The following is a 16,792-nucleotide window of genomic DNA, read 5'->3' on the forward strand; positions in this document are numbered from 1 at the left end:
AAATCTGAAGTCACATAACCAATTCTGAAGGGAGCTCAGGTACGACTGCAGGCGTCCATTGAGGGTTTCAGTGTCAGGTGCAGCCGTAAAGAACGCGATGTCATCCGCATAGACATACGTGCGAACTTCTTGATGAGTGGGAATAGAGCTCAATAAAATGTTAAAGAGCACGGGCGAGAGAACTGCCCCTTGAGGAACACCTCCGGTTTGTTGATATCTGCCAGAATGCATACCATTCAATGAACAATAAAATTGTCTTTTTTGCAGGAATGCTGATATCCACGCTGATATCCACGCTTTGTAATTTTTGCAATAAAATTCTGGGCTCTACACTATCATAAGCCTTTGATATATCAAGTGTCACCAATGCAGCCTGCATTTTCTGGTGCCGCGCAAGGAAAATTCGACTCTCAAGGTCGGTATGCGCATTCCATATAGAACATTTTGAGCGAAAACTTATTTGACAGAAGACTAAGAATATGTTCTTGTTCCACAAACTCTGTAAGCCGTTGGAGTACAACCCTTTCAATAAATTTTACCAAGTTTGACGCTGATGATATTGGTCTGATATTGTCCAAGGTATAGCCACCACCTTTATGTTTCAGTAAAGGAATCACTTTGGCTAGTGTCCAATCACCAGGTATACAAGAATGATTAATTGAGTAATTTACCAACTCTAACAAGGAATTTGGAGACACCTCAAAAAGGATTTTTAACATTTTTGATGTTACTCCATCAGGGCCAGGAGCAGCAGCTGGCAATGTCTTCACTATCAAAGAAATCTCAGTAAACTGTAATTTTGGGGACATCCTTAACCGTATCTACTGGGCATACAAACATAGGGGATATGGGAAGTGTTGACAAAAAACGGTTTCCCAAACCTTTAGCAATTATTTCTACTGTTTTGAGAACTTCTTTAGGAGTCGAAACACATGAGGGTAAATTTTCTGAGGCAGGAATCTTCTTTCGCGATCTTAAAACCCCGAAAAATGCACGTCGGTTATTAGATTGCGAAAGGTAATTGAAATGCTCAGTATCATAAATGATCTTTCACTTGTGCTACTGCACATTTACATGTAGGTGCAAAAAATTTATATTCATGCAAATTTTTGGGGCACTGGTTGTGAAGGAGCCTCTTCCATGCAGCCTTCCTTCTTCTATAATCACGCAAACAATCTGCATTCCAACATCTTGTAGATGTATTGCCTTTTGATGCACGCACCAAGAATTCACACTTCTTATGACAGGACGCAATAGCCTCGCATAATCGTTGTGATTTTAGCTTTTCCGTAGCATTAACCACTGACTCAAGAGAACTCAAAGATAACTGAAATTGGTTATAATTTACATATGACCTCAACTGAGAGGTCAACGGAGTTAAGCGGCAGTTAACATAAAAAACAATAGGCATATGGTCACTAGAGGTGCCACCATCAACTGTCGACCAATTGAGTATAGAAACATTAGGACTGGAGAAAGTTAAATCTATCACAGATATACTGTGGACATGTACGAAAGTAGGCAAACCAGAATTCATGCAATAAAGGTTATTATTTGAAATCCAATCTCACAGGCGCTTGCCACAGAGTTCTGTCTTGTAACCCCACAAAACATGGTGCGAATTAAATTCTCCAGCCAAAATAGCCAAATTTTGAAAATTAACTAGTAAGTGGTCTAGCGATCTAATGTCCTGAACATCATGAGGGAAATAAACATTCGCTAATGTAAACGGACTGAACCCTGGAATTTCAAAATCAAAAGCCAATAATTCAGAATCTAAAAGAGAATATTGGAAAGAAATCTTAGCCCTATAACAAAATTTTTAAGGAACTGGAATTAATAACCCACCACCTCTTGACTGTCGATCTTGTCGGAATGATCGATAATTTTGCAAATGAAAATGTTTTGCAGATGTAAGTCAAGTTTCTTGCAAAACAATTATGACTGGATTCTGTTTTAAAGAAAGATAAACTAAATCTGTAGTAGCTGAAAGAAGAGATCTACAGTTCCACAGAACTCGCTCCTATGGTTGTGTAATCCGGGCAGCAGCAACAACCTGCCGCAAAATGGTATTTTTTGGTTTAGAGCCGAGCTGTTGCTTTTTTTTATTATTTTACCCCGCCGGGGTGGCGCAGTGGTTACGGCGCTCGACTACTGTTCCCAAGGACGCGGGATCGAATCCCGGCCTCGGCGGCAGCTTAAAGCAAGGCGTCCATGTGCTGTACTATGTCAGTGCACGTTAAAGAACCCCAGGTGGTTGAAATTTCCGGAGTCCTCCACTACAGCGTCTCTCATAGCCTAAGTCGCTTTGGGACGTTAAACCCCACAAACCAACCAACCAACCTTTTTTTATTTTGCCTGAGGACGAGGTGATGACGGGACGAGGTGATGAGGTGATCGAGGATCTACTGTGTTTTATGATTCGCGTATTTGTCTCCATCATCTCTGCATTATGAGCCTAGTCTAAGTTGTCAGAGTTTCGCATAGGAGATGCGGAAAGAGATTCATTTTGTGAGCGAGACATTGTAGCTATAAGGAGTGCAGCGCTGTTAATGAAGGCACAGCTGTCTAGGGAGAGACCGTAGCAGTTTGCATAGCCTGAGTAATCTGAGCTGTCAGAACGTTAGATATGCACTCTGTGACAGTGGTCACAATCCTAACAACCATTTTGGCCATGGTCGCTTCCACAGCAATTACTATGGCTTTAGACAGCAAGAAATCTAATGCGGCTCCAGACAGAATGGGGCATAAATTTGATTTATGAGCAGCGCCACATTTGCAACATCGCAAAGAGGGCTTGCAACCGCCAGTAGTATGGCCATAATGCCAGCAATTGTTGCACTGCAGAGGCTTTGATGGAAGGGGATCTACACGAAATATCAAAGGCCATGCTTTAATCTCTGATGGACAGACTGTACCTGCAAAAGTAGCAGTTATTGATACTGTCGGCACACGAACATCATTTACCTTCCGGCTACAGCGATAGACAGCAACAACACCTGCCGCGGATAGGTCAGGGATTTCTTCTGGATTTAAGAAGGAATCAACACCTCGGACTAAAGCTTTTATGCAGGCCAGGTGCGAAGGAATGAAACTGCTTACCAGATAAGATGCAAACGTAGAGCAGTTTAGAAGATCCTTTGCACATGCCAGGTCTGGTGAACGGTACAGAATCTCGCCGTGACCAAATTAGCGTATCTCAGCTATTTCTTCATAAAAAAATAGTGGCTTCCTGAAGGGCAGCTCAAACAGCTCCTGGGTTGTTCATTTTAATGGTGCCACCATAGTTAGGAACGAGCGCCACAGGGATGCTGCGGACACCAGAGCTCTGAAAAGCTTGCAAGGGCAGATCATTAGGCAGAAGGGAAGTCGACCAAGGGGAGCGCACTTGGCGGGGGACTACGTCGACATTACCTCAAGTTACCAATGTCACCGCATGCGTTAGCCAACAGAAAACAGAAGACGCAAAGGCACAATGGGGAAAAACAAAACCAGGACCAGCAACCCAATACTTAGCCGATCGGCGTGTGAGCAGGCCGAGGAGCGAGAAAGATGGCTGCCACTCGTGGTCCAAGCAAGTAGGCTACCTTCTGGAGGTTTTTTTTTGCTTCTTTTTCTTCTCCTTCTTTAGGCCAGCATGGACCACTTTACAACTCTGACCTCGTTTATTTTCTCTTTATTTACTGTTAATATGTTTAATTGAGTTTTTGCTGTCTTTTATTTATTTTTAATTGGCTTTAAGGCTGGCAAAGCTTTTGCTGGTCCGGATTCCCTCTCCTTTCTTTGTTTCAGAGGACAAATAAAATAGTAAATTGGATCATGCATGACGATCCCACCATCCTGCGGGTACACTCCGCTTCCAAGAGCGTTTCTATTGGCCACGGATGCGGGAAACTACCGAGAAGTATGTGGTGCCCAGTGTGCGAGTCATATGTCCCACTAATGCTCTTCCTGGTCCCCTGCATCTTGTGAAGCCGCCGTGATCTCCATTTGAGCAGGTCGGGGTAGATCTATGGGACCCTTTCCCAAATCTCATGAGTGCAACTGCTGGATCGTTGTCTGCACTGATTATTACACGCAGTATTGGGAAACGGCAGCTCTCCCGTCGGCTACATCACAGCAGGTCTCCCTCTTCCTGTTACACTTTTATACTTCGCCATGGGACCCCACGAGTGCTCATCAGTGACCTATCGAGGTCCCCAGGTCACCGCGGATGTTGTGGGAGAACTCCTTCCCTTTTACACGACGCATTTCCGACACTTACTCTTTAGCATCCTCAAACAAATGAACTGACAAAGCGAATCAACCGGACCCTCACCAACATGCTTTCGATGTACATCGCCGCTGATCGTGAGAATTGGGACTCTGTGCTACCATTTATAACATACACATACAATACAGCTCAAAAGAAAACAACACGTTTCAGTCAGTTTTTTCTGCTTTGTGCATGCTATCCTTGACACACCCTCAATATTTCTTCCCATTCTTCACAGACGCCGATCTTGGAGTCGCCGAGCTCCTCTGCCGGGCTGAAGAAGCGCGCCGCATAGCCCGCCTGAGAACTCTCGCCTCACAACAGCATTCGAAATCTTGCTACGACGACCATCATCGCTACGTTGATTGCACGCCTCATCAAAAGTAGCCAACGTTCGGCACATACTGAGGTTACCCATGTCGCGAGACTGAAACCTTGCCATCATCGTCCTGATGACTGACTCGCCTAGGGGCTTCGTCTGCGACGGGGGAAGTGTTACGTAGGTGAAGAAGCGTCAAGGAGAGTGTGGAAAAGGAAGATCGAAGCGCGCACGTTCCGTTGGATCTGGTCTAGTGGCTCCTGCGTTGCTGTCCGCTGCCTGTGTGCACCAGTACTGTGCATGTGAACCTGCCAGGAGGTCTCTGTGGTCAGCGTGACAATACATTTAAAGAAGTTTGGCTAACTGCTACACGATCAAAACTACTCATAGGATTTATACCAGTGGCTGTGTCATACTTTTCTGCACACTTATCTCAAAAAGTTAGTGTATGTGGCTGGTGGCCACTGTGTTCTCTGCTTACCTGCGCGTCGGTGGCCAATTATACTACTATGGCCAGGTGCTGGCCAGTTGTCACTTGTCAGCCTTTTACCCACGACTGGCAGACGTGGGAGTTGGCCAGCCGTGTTCAGACACAGACCCAAATTTAGATGGCCGAATGATTTGGCTACCACCAACTCAGGACTGTCAACTTGCCAATTATTGGCCATTGACCAATTTGCCTTGGGATCTTCTCGTGTTTTGCCTACTAACATCGAAGCCGTTTCTCTTACAATCAGACAGTGGATATCTCAAGCAGAGTCAGTGACAGCCCTTCATAATAGACACCACGCAACTTTTATGTCATTGCAAGTCAGCATTCGAGTGAGAAACCGGCAACAGAGAGCACAGAGAGGCACAGGAATGAAAGTACTCAGAAATCTATAAATTACTGGCCCACTTTTGACAATTTCAGTGCGGCATGAATGTTCAATACATAGCCTAAAAGTTGCTCTACATAATGCATGCATTTTGCAAGCAATTCACGTGTCTTTCATCATATCGCTGGCACCAATGCTGTGGCATAAATACAACAGACATCCTGTACCCCTACCGAGCACTCCGGCTGACGTCACCAAGGATATTGCACCATCACTCCTGTTGCATGACTTTTTCCACCTAAACTCCATAAACAGTAGACTGCAACGCTGCTTCATAGAGAACAAATGTTTATTGGTGGGTGTAAAAAAAGTTTAAAAACACAGTTGCATCTGCAACTTGACTAGACACTTCCTGCTGAACCACAGCAGTCATAAAAGGATTGTTCACATTCAAGATGGGGCTGTCAGCCAGCAATGCGCAGGTGATGAAATACACATTATGGTTGTCCACACTCTGAAACTTGTTTGAACGTGCTCTACACATAAATACAGTCTAAAACAGGCTGAGATGATAACTAAAAACAGTGTGAAGAAGATGCTCCACCTAAAAACAGTTTTACACGTGTAAGCTGAACACCTTTCTTTCTTACCCAAGCTTCGTGTACTAAACAGACACTAAAATGGACACCTTTAAAAACAGTTGCATAACATGGTAGTACATGCTCCTATGCTGTGGAGGAGGTAAGGAACAGATTATTCAAATCACCCACGAGTACACAGCAGCAGCCCATACTATCAACACTGTTTCCTGAGCACTGAGGATGTTCCACACGGAAACAACATATTTTCCATTCCTGTACCTGCATAGCCAATGCAAAAAGTTTCCTTTAGCTTACAATTCCAAGAAATTTTTTTTGTTGTTTGTAGCAGAACACTGAGCATTACAAAAGCATAGCAACAAAGAGCCTATTCCAGCATCAACAGTTTAAATGCTGCCGGTAAAGAAAAAATATATATTATGTGCTGTTCTGTAACAAGTAGCTCGGAAAACAACATCACTGTCGCATACCACATTTTGTGGATGCTTATAGAAATTAATAGTTTGCCAGGAAGAACAAGGCTACATGACGCTGTAACAAAACCAGGTCTTTATGAAAGAGTTAAAAGATACTTTTCATGTTTGGAACAGCTTTCAGAAATTGCCATCAGGAAGGGGTAAAACCTTGGACTGTTCTTGCCCAAGTTATGCTAAGTCATCCAAAAAACATCACTTCTGCCATAACCTTGCAACAACGCGAAACACTGTGAGGGAGCAAACAGTGCGACAAATAGCTTGTCTGCTTTCTCAATCGTTACTAAACCTGTCATCGCAATGCTACCGAAAGGCTGGTGTAAGAACAGTTAAGCCACTAAAAGGTAAAATCAAGCGGTAAAATGAGGAACAAAATCCGGTTCTGATCTCGATGTAGCAGGTAAGTTAGGACTGCTCTTCGGCTAGCCGAGGCTCGACAAAGGCTGGCATACCTGTACACCTAAAGGTACTTCGCCCAGCTCCTTCACAGGAAAACTTTATACAACATGGAAGAACTTGCAAAGCTGTCTTGCGCCCATGACCCTCTTTCAACAACGATTGCTGAACAGATGTTATTGGTGGTGTACACTGCTGCCTGTGATGCAGTAAAACAACGCTACTCAGCTGTGCACAAAATTGAGCGCAAATATTAGTGGCCCCAGAGTGGCAAGTTATTTAGCGTGGATGGGCAGCAACGTGTGTAGCTGCGCAGGAAATTAATTCAAGCCTGGACTCCATCTGTGCCATGCGGAGCACTGAGACGGTCGGTCAACAAACCACTCTCGCAACAGCAAGTGCTGGCTATTAAAACACAGAGACTAGAGTTTGGCCACAAGGTGCCAGCACTGCTGGCATTCATAATGGTAGATATGATATTTACAAGGCTACTTTATATGAAAGAAATGAAGCTTTCAGGATTATTGAATAAATCGTTAAAAGCTCAATTTGAAACTCCGTAAGTGTAATATTGAAATTACTTTTCACTCAAACACTTCATGAATCCTACTTTGTGTGGTGGAAAAAGAATCTGGACACAGGACCAACTGAGGAGTTAAAATTAGCTACAACAATTGTCAGTTGGACTAAATGAAAACCATGGTCCTGCAAGCAGAGCGCAGTTAAGCCGTGCCTCACACACATAACCCTCTGAGGGCATCGGCTTCACTGTGCGACTGTGTCAGTGCTCCGTTTGACAGAAAAAGGAAAGTCCTTTCTGTGCACGGAGCAGAAAATTGCAAATGCATACTGCTGCAGCCAAAAGAGTCTGCACTGTCCTGAATGGCATGAGCAAATGTCTCTCTCTATGCAATGCTTTTGATGACGATGGGAGAGGATGCGGCAAGTAGTATCCAGGGCCGTTGTGCGCGTTGAACTCGTTTCCTTCTTCTGCTTTGTTCGATTCCCAGCGGCAGCCAACACATACATACACATTCACGAAGAGGGACGGCGCATCAGACAGCAGTCACTGTGAAGGAAGGATCTGCTTGCTGCTGAGACGACTCGTCGTCCTCGTTTTTGGCCTCAAAGATCTTGAAGAATGGGGAACCAAGACGAGAACAGTAAACGACTTTCACGAACAAGAAGCACATATGCACAACATTATTAGATGTGGACAGTGTTCTGAGTGGACATTGTTCTGCACCCTCTATCAATGAAGTATCGACCAGTATGGTCGTCCCAAAGCAGTAGACATGCTTAGCAGAAATGTAGACAAGTCTAACATATTGGACCACTGAAACACACAGGAGCATAAGAAAAAGAAGTGCACGTGACAGCTTTGTCCCGTGTACTTATTTACCTAAAAACTTCCTACTTTACCCAAAAGCTAATGGATGGGTATTTAAAGGAACATTTAGGCTGCAGGAAGGATAACAGAACTTTGACCCTCTCCTTCTTCTTTCATGTTCTTGTGGCATGGCTCAGTAATGGTACACCAAGAGTGAAACAGCATTAGTATTCCTTTTATTTCTCCAGAGCTAAAGCTAACCTAACCAAGACCATTGCGCATTTGGTGATAGCTTTTTTTGGCAATGAAAAAAATAAAATAAAAGTACAGGTGCTGAACACCTGCAACTGTGTAATTACACCAACTGTTCAACCACACAGTCCTAGCTTCACAAGACTATCACTGCACAGCTTTTTGTTCTGGTCACTGCAGCAGCATCTATGGAAACCAGATATGACAAAGAACTTGTTCAAATCAAAGGAACAATTCCTTTTAAGCCCTTCAATGTTAAACACTGCTGAATAGTATTACAGTTAAATATAATCAAGGAATAGAGCTGCCATCACATCTTTAAACGAATTTGTGTAACGTGCTTGCACTACCTCCGAGCACATTTTAAATGGCCACAATTTGTACCGGTGCACAATCCTATGCATTACCAAAAGTGCTCTAAAAAAAATGCAAACCTAACCAGAGACTGCAAGCTGTAGATGCTAGACATAAGGAGAAGGCCTGCATGGTATCAGTGGTAGACTAACTTCCGTTATCACCCTCCCCATAATCGTCACCACCAGCCAGATCACATATAGCCAAACTGGAATGAAATGTGAACAGTGCTTGTGAACAAAATAATTTACCTCTGTACTTTCAGCTGCAGTAAACAACTAACCTGTTTCATGTTTCCTGGTAAAGGATATACTGAAGTAGGCGCTCATACAGCATTCATAAAATGCAAAGTACAAAAGTGCAGCATATGTGTGTTCGTAGTTTCATTCCAGCCTCCCAGTGGAGGCCAGGTTAAACAGGTTAGTTGTTCACTGCAGTTGTTCACTGCAGCTAGCATCTACAGCTTGCAGTCTCTGGTTGGGTTTGCATTTTTTTTAGAGCACGTTTTGTAATGCACAGGATTGTGCACCGGTACAAATTGTGGCCATTTGAAATGTGCTCGGAGGTTGTGCAAGCACGTTACACAAATTCGTTTAAAGATGTGATGGCAGCTCTATTCCTTGATTATATTTAACTGTAATACTATTTAGCAGCATTTAACATTGCAGTGCATGTGCACTACAAAGCAGTCGCTCTCCCAACGCTCTTGCATTATTCCTGCCTTACACTAACCACAACCGCTCTACAGCAGCAAACTTCCTAACCTCTGCCACCTGGGCATGTAAACATATTCTCACCTACATGTTATTTTTTAACAGGCTACAATCGCTGATGAGAATGGCTGCACAATCCCTGAGACATGTCACGCTAACCTATTTTGACAAGCAAGAGCAGTTACAGGCTTCCAGCATAAAGCAAACATGCTAAACGTGACCTAAATGCGGTACATTCAAGACTAACCGTGACGAAAGGCCTCCTCCAGTACTTTGAGGCCTCCCCCCCCCCCCTTCTATCACAATGGCTACACAAAAAAGCTGAACTTTGACTTGACTGCAAGAAGCTTTTTTGTGCCGACAAATCCCATGATTCAGTGCTCAAAACCACGTGATGTCCGCCATACTTTCAGTAATGCCGTTCGCAGTACTCTCCACCTAACTCTATCGTCCCCAGATATATTTACCTCCCCTCATGTGTATGTCTGTTTGCACATCTAGTTTGTTATCTAACTAACGCTGGTCTTTTCTTGTCTCTCATGGTCACCATTGTCACTTCCCACTCCATCATACTCGATAGCTAAAACATGGGCCACAGCAGAGGACCAGCCAGTTCTCACCTGCGATCGGGAGCCGTGCGGACTTTCTTCCAACCTGGGCAGATCCAATCCAGCGTTTCCCTGAGCTAGTAGCCCCTCGGACTCATCGCGCCCCATCACAGTGGCCAGGACCGTCGGGCCTGCTGCAGAGAGAGGCCGATCACTGTTTAGATGCTTAACCTTCCCTAAACCAGCCCCCACAGCTACAAAGGAAGGCAACACCACCCCCAGGTTGAGAGTAATCCACAAATGCAGTTTTTACAACATCAAAGGTGGCATACAAGCAATCATTATGCTAAAGCATGCAAGAGTGGTCCTGTTTGCTTTTGTTGCGAAAGCAACATTATGCCAGGTTTCAGCTCATCGCGTATGCCGTGGCAACCGCGCCTAGCAACCGCTTAGCCAAAGTTCCGCCAAATGGCGCCCTAGTCGGTGACGCGCTGCTGCCGCTCAGGGAAAGTGCCTATGACACACAGGCACGTCCATATGGCTTGGTTGCAGTGTGACTTTATTATGTGGGCTGGTATATTACGCTCTCGAGTCATATCCTTAAAGGATGAGCTAGTGTCCCCAATAATTTAGCACCTTACACTGATCGAGCGTGATAGGGGAATAATGTAGCAGGCAAAAGAAGCTTCCGCCGTTGTTTTCACAATTCAACTAGGGTTAACCAGAGCTAAACCAAAACTAATTTTTGTGTTGAAATCTTCAAAATTTCAGTGCCCAAAATTTTGAAGAATATCTGACCGTCCTTACCTTGCATGTATTCTTAAACAAACTTGTTGAGCTCTCAACATCTACTATTGCTACGATGGCACAAACATCACAGCAGGTATCCTTGCCACATGCAAATGGTACAGAGCAATGAAAATTAACTCAACAAATGAACCGAAACAAGAACTAAAACTGTAATGGCAACCAATTTATTATTAAGGCGAAAGCCTTCTTTGGCTTATGGTCAAAATCTTGCCTGTGTAAGGTCTGTGCGCGAGATATGTGCACGACAACTGTTAGCGAGATTCCGCGAGACATGTTCTTGTCTAGTGTTCCTGCCATCTGCAATCTCGCACTTGACCGAGTGCCAAGGAACGTCACGTGACAGAAGCGACCGTGTGCCAATCAAAATCACACCTGCCGGAGAAAGTGTGACAGATACTGCGCCTTTCCTTTCCTATAAACCAGTATATATAGCACTGCAACGAACGCACACCAAAAAAAGGAAATTTCCACTGTGCGGCACGAGCCCCGGCCTTGCCAGCAAAAGCTCTACAATGGACGCGCAATATACCGCAAGCAGCAACGCCCACTCTTTCACATTTTTCCTGTGAGGATTCTGCAGTGCTTTCTGAACTTTTCTGATTTCCAGCTGACATGAGAGGCATTATTTGAACATCCAACACTAAGAGAAAATAATGACATACTATGGAGAAGGCACTGTGTTCTTGTCGCACACAAAATTCTCAGTGCATAAGCTTCTAAGTGTTCTTTATACTTTCATTCAAACGCAGCCACCAGAGGAGGGAATCAAATGCCGAGGCTCATGATCAGTGGTAAAATGTACAGCCACTCGATATTCATGGTCACCATAGAGCAAATCCCATCACACCATAGTGCTAGCGCATCAAGCCCCCTCTGTGATAAATGCACGTAAGCATCAACAGACTAGGGGTCACATCCGACATAACTTTACCCAGAAACACTGCATATGCAAGCTATAAGAACAGAATATTATGCTGACATCGAGGACAAATCGCAGTAGGCCTATATCAAATGACTACTATGTTCTCACGATAAGGAAGTCACTTTTGCTGGCAATGCAGCTTTGGCTAAGCTAGAAAATAAACTAAGAAATAAAGGATGGGTATCACTACGACATGCTGTTTTCACAAACTAAATGTGGCGATGTTGAGGTGTGCACTGTTTTTTTGTGCATAGCTGTAAGGATTGATTGTGCCACTAGCCAGTTCTGGAACACAGTCATCAATGTCCCAAATTTGACTCAAAAGATGGAGAAAAAAAGAAAAAGAAACTCAAATTTTGAACTCAAATTTTCTCAGCTTTCAATATGTCATTTCCTGCTGAACAAATGACAAAACAGTCACATGGCACAGTACAATCCACATTTTCAATTAGGACGAAAATTAAACAGAGTTGTTGTTCTCATACTGTCTCTACAAGGTGAGCAAGGATGGAGAGAGAGAGAGCATACGTTTTCCTGCAATGGTCCTGGCCTGAAGAGTTGGCGAGGGTGCCTGCTGACGAAGCACAGAAAAAAAAAAGGGGGGGGGGGGGGGGGGGATGAAGCAACCATTGTCACATTGTCATCTTCTGCACCATAACTTATCCCATCTGCATGCTATGCACAACAAACACTAGTTAACTCCTTTTTTTTTACAAGATAGTTTGAAAAAAGCATACACATCAAACTTAGGTATGTTATAAAAATCATGTTGATGCCAAATTTTCTCTTAATTACAGAAACAGACTAAAGCACAAGAGAACAAAGCTCTAAGACGACACTGTTTGGTTCATAGTACAAAGGTTCACATACCTTCTCTCTGGCGGCCACCACATAGAGGAAGAACACCAGGAGACCCTGCAAAGATGAAACAACACCAATCGCACCAGAGTTAAGTGGAAGCTAGAGGTACCTATAATTTATGAAAACTTTTTCTCGTAATGGAGCACAAGCTGTAGAGCTTGTGTGGAGGCATGTCTTGTCACAAGAAACTTCAACAGAATGTAGTTAATGCAGGGACAGCAATGTGCCAGGCAGCCAGGCCCACTGTCATGCGGCCAAATTATTAATGTGCAAGAATTGCATGGCTATGTAGGCGAGTTTCGCATGGGCATGATCTTGTCAGTGCTATAAAAGAGAAGCTAGTTGGTATATCGGAAAAAGAATGGTATCATCGGACAGAGCGTCAAGGAAATGTGTGCAGATGACAAAATGGCTGATGCGGGTTAATTAGTTTAATTATTAGAGATAATTAAGTTAATCAGATGTTGACATAACCGGGAGCAGTAATGTCAATGTCTAAAGGAGGTCACGTGGTGCTCGACTTCCGGTGACGTAGGCCTAATCTCTTATGACGGGAAATTTGAAATATTTGAATGTGAACGAGCGGGAAAGGCCGCCATTTGTGTACACAAATGGCTGGGAATGATTAGAAAGTGTATAAACACAGGTAGTCAACCAACTGCAGTCTGAAGAATTCTGAGAGCACTGCAGAATCTATAGTGCAGAAATGCGAAAGCCTGAGCGTTGCTGCTGCACACGGTACATTGCACGATCCTTGTTTAACACAACCAGCGTTACGTTGAACGCATTAAAATTCACCAGCATTCTATAATTGGTTTACAGGAAAGGAAAGGGGCAGTATCTGTCACTCACGGAATCCCGCTGACACATCGCATGGACAACACAACAATGCTCAGGCTTACGCATTTCTCCAGTGCAGATTCTGCAGTGATCTCAGAAAAATTTTCATTGACCGAATGAAATGGCTGTGGTCACTCCACCCATGACGTCCCCCCTTCATTGTCAGGAAAGGCTGTTGCCAAGTACAGAGGACACCTAATGGCATGGTCAAAAGCACTGGGGCCACTCCAATTCAGATAGAATCTGCTGTTGTAAATAAACATTTTATTGGTTAATTTCATGTAACTAGATTAATGCCAAAGTGGTGTTGATGAAATGCACATATATGTCACTGGACTGTTGTTTTTGACGGAAGTCAAATAATGGTCATCAGGAAGAGGTCGCGTTTTTGAAGCAACAATGGGAAACTTGCGTCATACTGCTCTGGCAATAATTCTAGACTGCGTGGGAATATTTCTCAGCTACGGGTAGTATCTACCAGCTACAAAATACTGCCCAAACCTGACCTACCATATATGGACACATAAATACAGAATTCGGTCAGTACCTATGATCAGCTTTCACATACTGCATATCACCGGCATATGGCATGCTTTGCATGCACCAAAAAATATTGATTAGCCTTGCCTCAATCATATGAAGCGAAGGTTTCATACTGTGGCATTTGGGTCTCACATAAGCATCTCGTATAAGGAATAAATTAAACATCCATTCAGACGGCACAAGTTACAGCAGAAGAGAATACTCAAGAGCCTTGATATCACCCTCCAAAAGGGAGCCTGTAACAGAGGTAACCATATAGTAGTCCAACAGGGGTAGTTTTTAAGGAGTACTGGCTCGTTACCATCCATCTAAGCATAGCAGCATAACTGCAAGAGAAAGTCATAAAGCTCTGGCGATATATAGGAGCTGACCAGCTCTCCTCTGCGACCGTGTACTAGCTGTGCTCAGGTGGGTGCGGACGCATGGTTACTACCTTAATGGACAAAGATAAAAACTTGTGCCAAGTAGGCAAGTACTAACCAGGAGGCCCAGACTAGCGGCCAGCAGGTAGGAGCGAAGGCGAGAGCCGGCCCCCATGTTGACGTAGAGAATGCTCGTCAGTGACACTGCCAGCAGCCCTACCAGCACAAGCATGGAGCCCACCAGGAGGGTTGACCTGCATTCAGCACAAGGGATAGTCGTGGTCAGGGGCGCCGTTTTTGAAACATTCTTCAAAAACTTGTGTTACAAGTCCAGTGATGTCATCCCAAGTGACAAGATTAGCTGCAAGCATGACATCACGGCTGCATTTCTGGCAGAGGGATATCAGTCATCTGCTCTGCAGTCGTCTCTGCGGCTAAACTAAGGAAGAGGAGGAACGACAGGCGTGCACTGCCATTGGATGGACCCTGTGAATCTGTTAATGAGTCATTGCTGCCACTGCTAGCATTCAGTTTCTACACAGGGCACACTTTTGGCTGGTTGAAGCTGCAATAGTCACCTTCAGAAGTCACGCCCTGTGATCGGGGCTGTGGTGAGCTTGCAATAAGAGCAGTGAAAGGCTCGCAAGGGATTACATCGATGGGAAGATATGCCAGAAGCAAACAAACAAGTGGTTGATGCATCACATATATTCACGAGCATGGTGCAGTCCCAACTTGTTTTTTTTTATTTTACAGGCAAGCTGGAGTATATGAGTTGAGAGGGAGGATGAGGAGCATCACTTTTAATTCCTGATATCTTTGATGTTAATGAACTTAGCCCAAAAGTTCTTGCGGTAGCATGACTAGTAACGAAATACCTATCACAATCTGTTTTACTTACTCAACAAATATTATCTCATATAGCCTCTTAACCCCTTTTGCAAGCTTCACTGAGCGATAGTAAACTCTCGATGATACGAATGTCGGGATGAAATGAATTCGTGAAATTCCCCGGCCGCAGTGCATTGTGTACAATGTGCAAAATTTTGGATGTTCCGAACACTCTCCCGCGACACTACGGATGATACGAGCGCGTGAAATGCAACCGCAACCTTGAGCACTGTGCACTGCCTGCACATCGTTGACTCCATGATCACCAGCCAGCCTGTATGTACATGTCACGAGCAGTTTACGGTGACGCGTGGTCTGCTTCTTGCAGACTCACATCGCAAAAATCTTTCAGTGGCGCGTTGCCCATAAACAGCAGACGCCGCAACCGCAGCAGTTGGCGGCGGCGTACGCGCATGGATCGCACATATCGCTGGCTCTGAGAGCGGTTTGCGGCACCACTCGGCCCGCATGCTGCCATCTTCAGTTGTGCTGTTCGCACCGCGAGAAGTATGCGGAGGTGGCGGACCGCACATCGCCAATGTTGCGATCGCTTTCCACACCACAAAAAGGCTGCAGCGGTGCGTGGACGGCAGTAATAGTCGCCGGCACATGTGGCGGGCACGTAAAGGCCACGCACATCGTAGATTTCGCGACCACTAGTCGCGCTGTATGCCTCGCGAGCAGTCGGCGGCCCCGCGAGGCCGGCGCGTCGCCATCTTTTTTCGTGCTGTACACGTTGCAAGAAGTTTGCAGAGGCACGCGGCCTGCACGTCGCCGAAGCCGCGGTCGCCTGCCACGCTGTGTACGCCGCGAGTAGCAAACTGTTACTGCGCGACCATAATAAACCTTCTCAGACGTAAACAGATCTGCGTGACTGCCTTTCTCATGTTTCTGCAAACCAATTTTCATTCATTTTGATGATACAAATGATCGGATGATACAATTTTTTCGCGACCCTGCGAGATTTGTATCATCGAGGTTCTACTGTATTCACGCTGTGTCACAGTTTTTTCCCTTTCACCTATTACCTCTCTATTAAGTAGTACATAAGATAACTAGAATTATTTTGTGAGCTCAGCATTATCCTATTCATTACCTGTTACATGGCTACAGTGTCTTATAATCAAAACAGTGTTTACTCAAAATATCCATCTTGTAAAAAAAAAGTCTTATGGTCAATCTAAGCATAATAATGCTTGCTATTTATCGAAACAGCATGTGAAAAGGAAGCCGGGTTGATAAAGAAAGGCACAACAGAATCGAAACATCTGAGAATTTTCAAAAAACTGTATACACAATAAACAAGTTTCTTATGTCATAACACCTCAAAAGCAGATACCCTCTGCCTTGCAAGAGCTTTTCCAGTGTTACTGCACCTGCAAAGTAGATCACTAAGCTAGTGCGAAAAAATTGGTGAGGTTCAATCTAGCTGAACCTGGTTAATGAGCGTAAGCTCGCGTTATGTGCATGGTCCAGTCAAACTTCTCACTGTTTGGGAATCTCAGC

The 16,792-nt window shown here is 44.5% G+C and overlaps 1 protein-coding gene across 5 annotated transcripts in view; it reads right to left on the reverse strand.

Annotated features, from left to right (window-relative positions):
• Positions 1 to 5,346: 5,346 nt before the first annotated feature.
• The window catches only part of LOC146178194 (uncharacterized), a 61,470-nt gene continuing 50,024 nt past the window's right edge, over positions 5,347 to 16,792 (reverse strand). For 2 of the 5 annotated variants that reach the window (XM_084578010.1, XM_084578009.1), the window contains exons 23-27: positions 14,514 to 14,649; positions 12,660 to 12,704; positions 12,318 to 12,363; positions 10,130 to 10,251; positions 5,347 to 7,993 (exon numbers count right to left, since the gene is read on the reverse strand). In XM_084578010.1, coding sequence (XP_084434136.1) covers positions 7,916 to 7,993; positions 10,130 to 10,251; positions 12,318 to 12,363; positions 12,660 to 12,704; positions 14,514 to 14,649 — 427 coding nt within the window. In that variant the 3' untranslated portion in view covers positions 5,347 to 7,915. The remainder of the gene's footprint in view (positions 7,994 to 10,129; positions 10,252 to 12,317; positions 12,364 to 12,659; positions 12,705 to 14,513; positions 14,650 to 16,792) is intronic. The other 3 variants (XM_084578013.1, XM_084578012.1, XM_084578011.1) reach the window with 3 other exon arrangements.

Source organism: Amblyomma maculatum, chromosome 9 (genome assembly GCF_055883805.1).
Source record: "Amblyomma maculatum isolate TAMU_Amacu chromosome 9, ASM5588380v1, whole genome shotgun sequence".
Taxonomy (NCBI): domain Eukaryota; kingdom Metazoa; phylum Arthropoda; class Arachnida; order Ixodida; family Ixodidae; genus Amblyomma; species Amblyomma maculatum.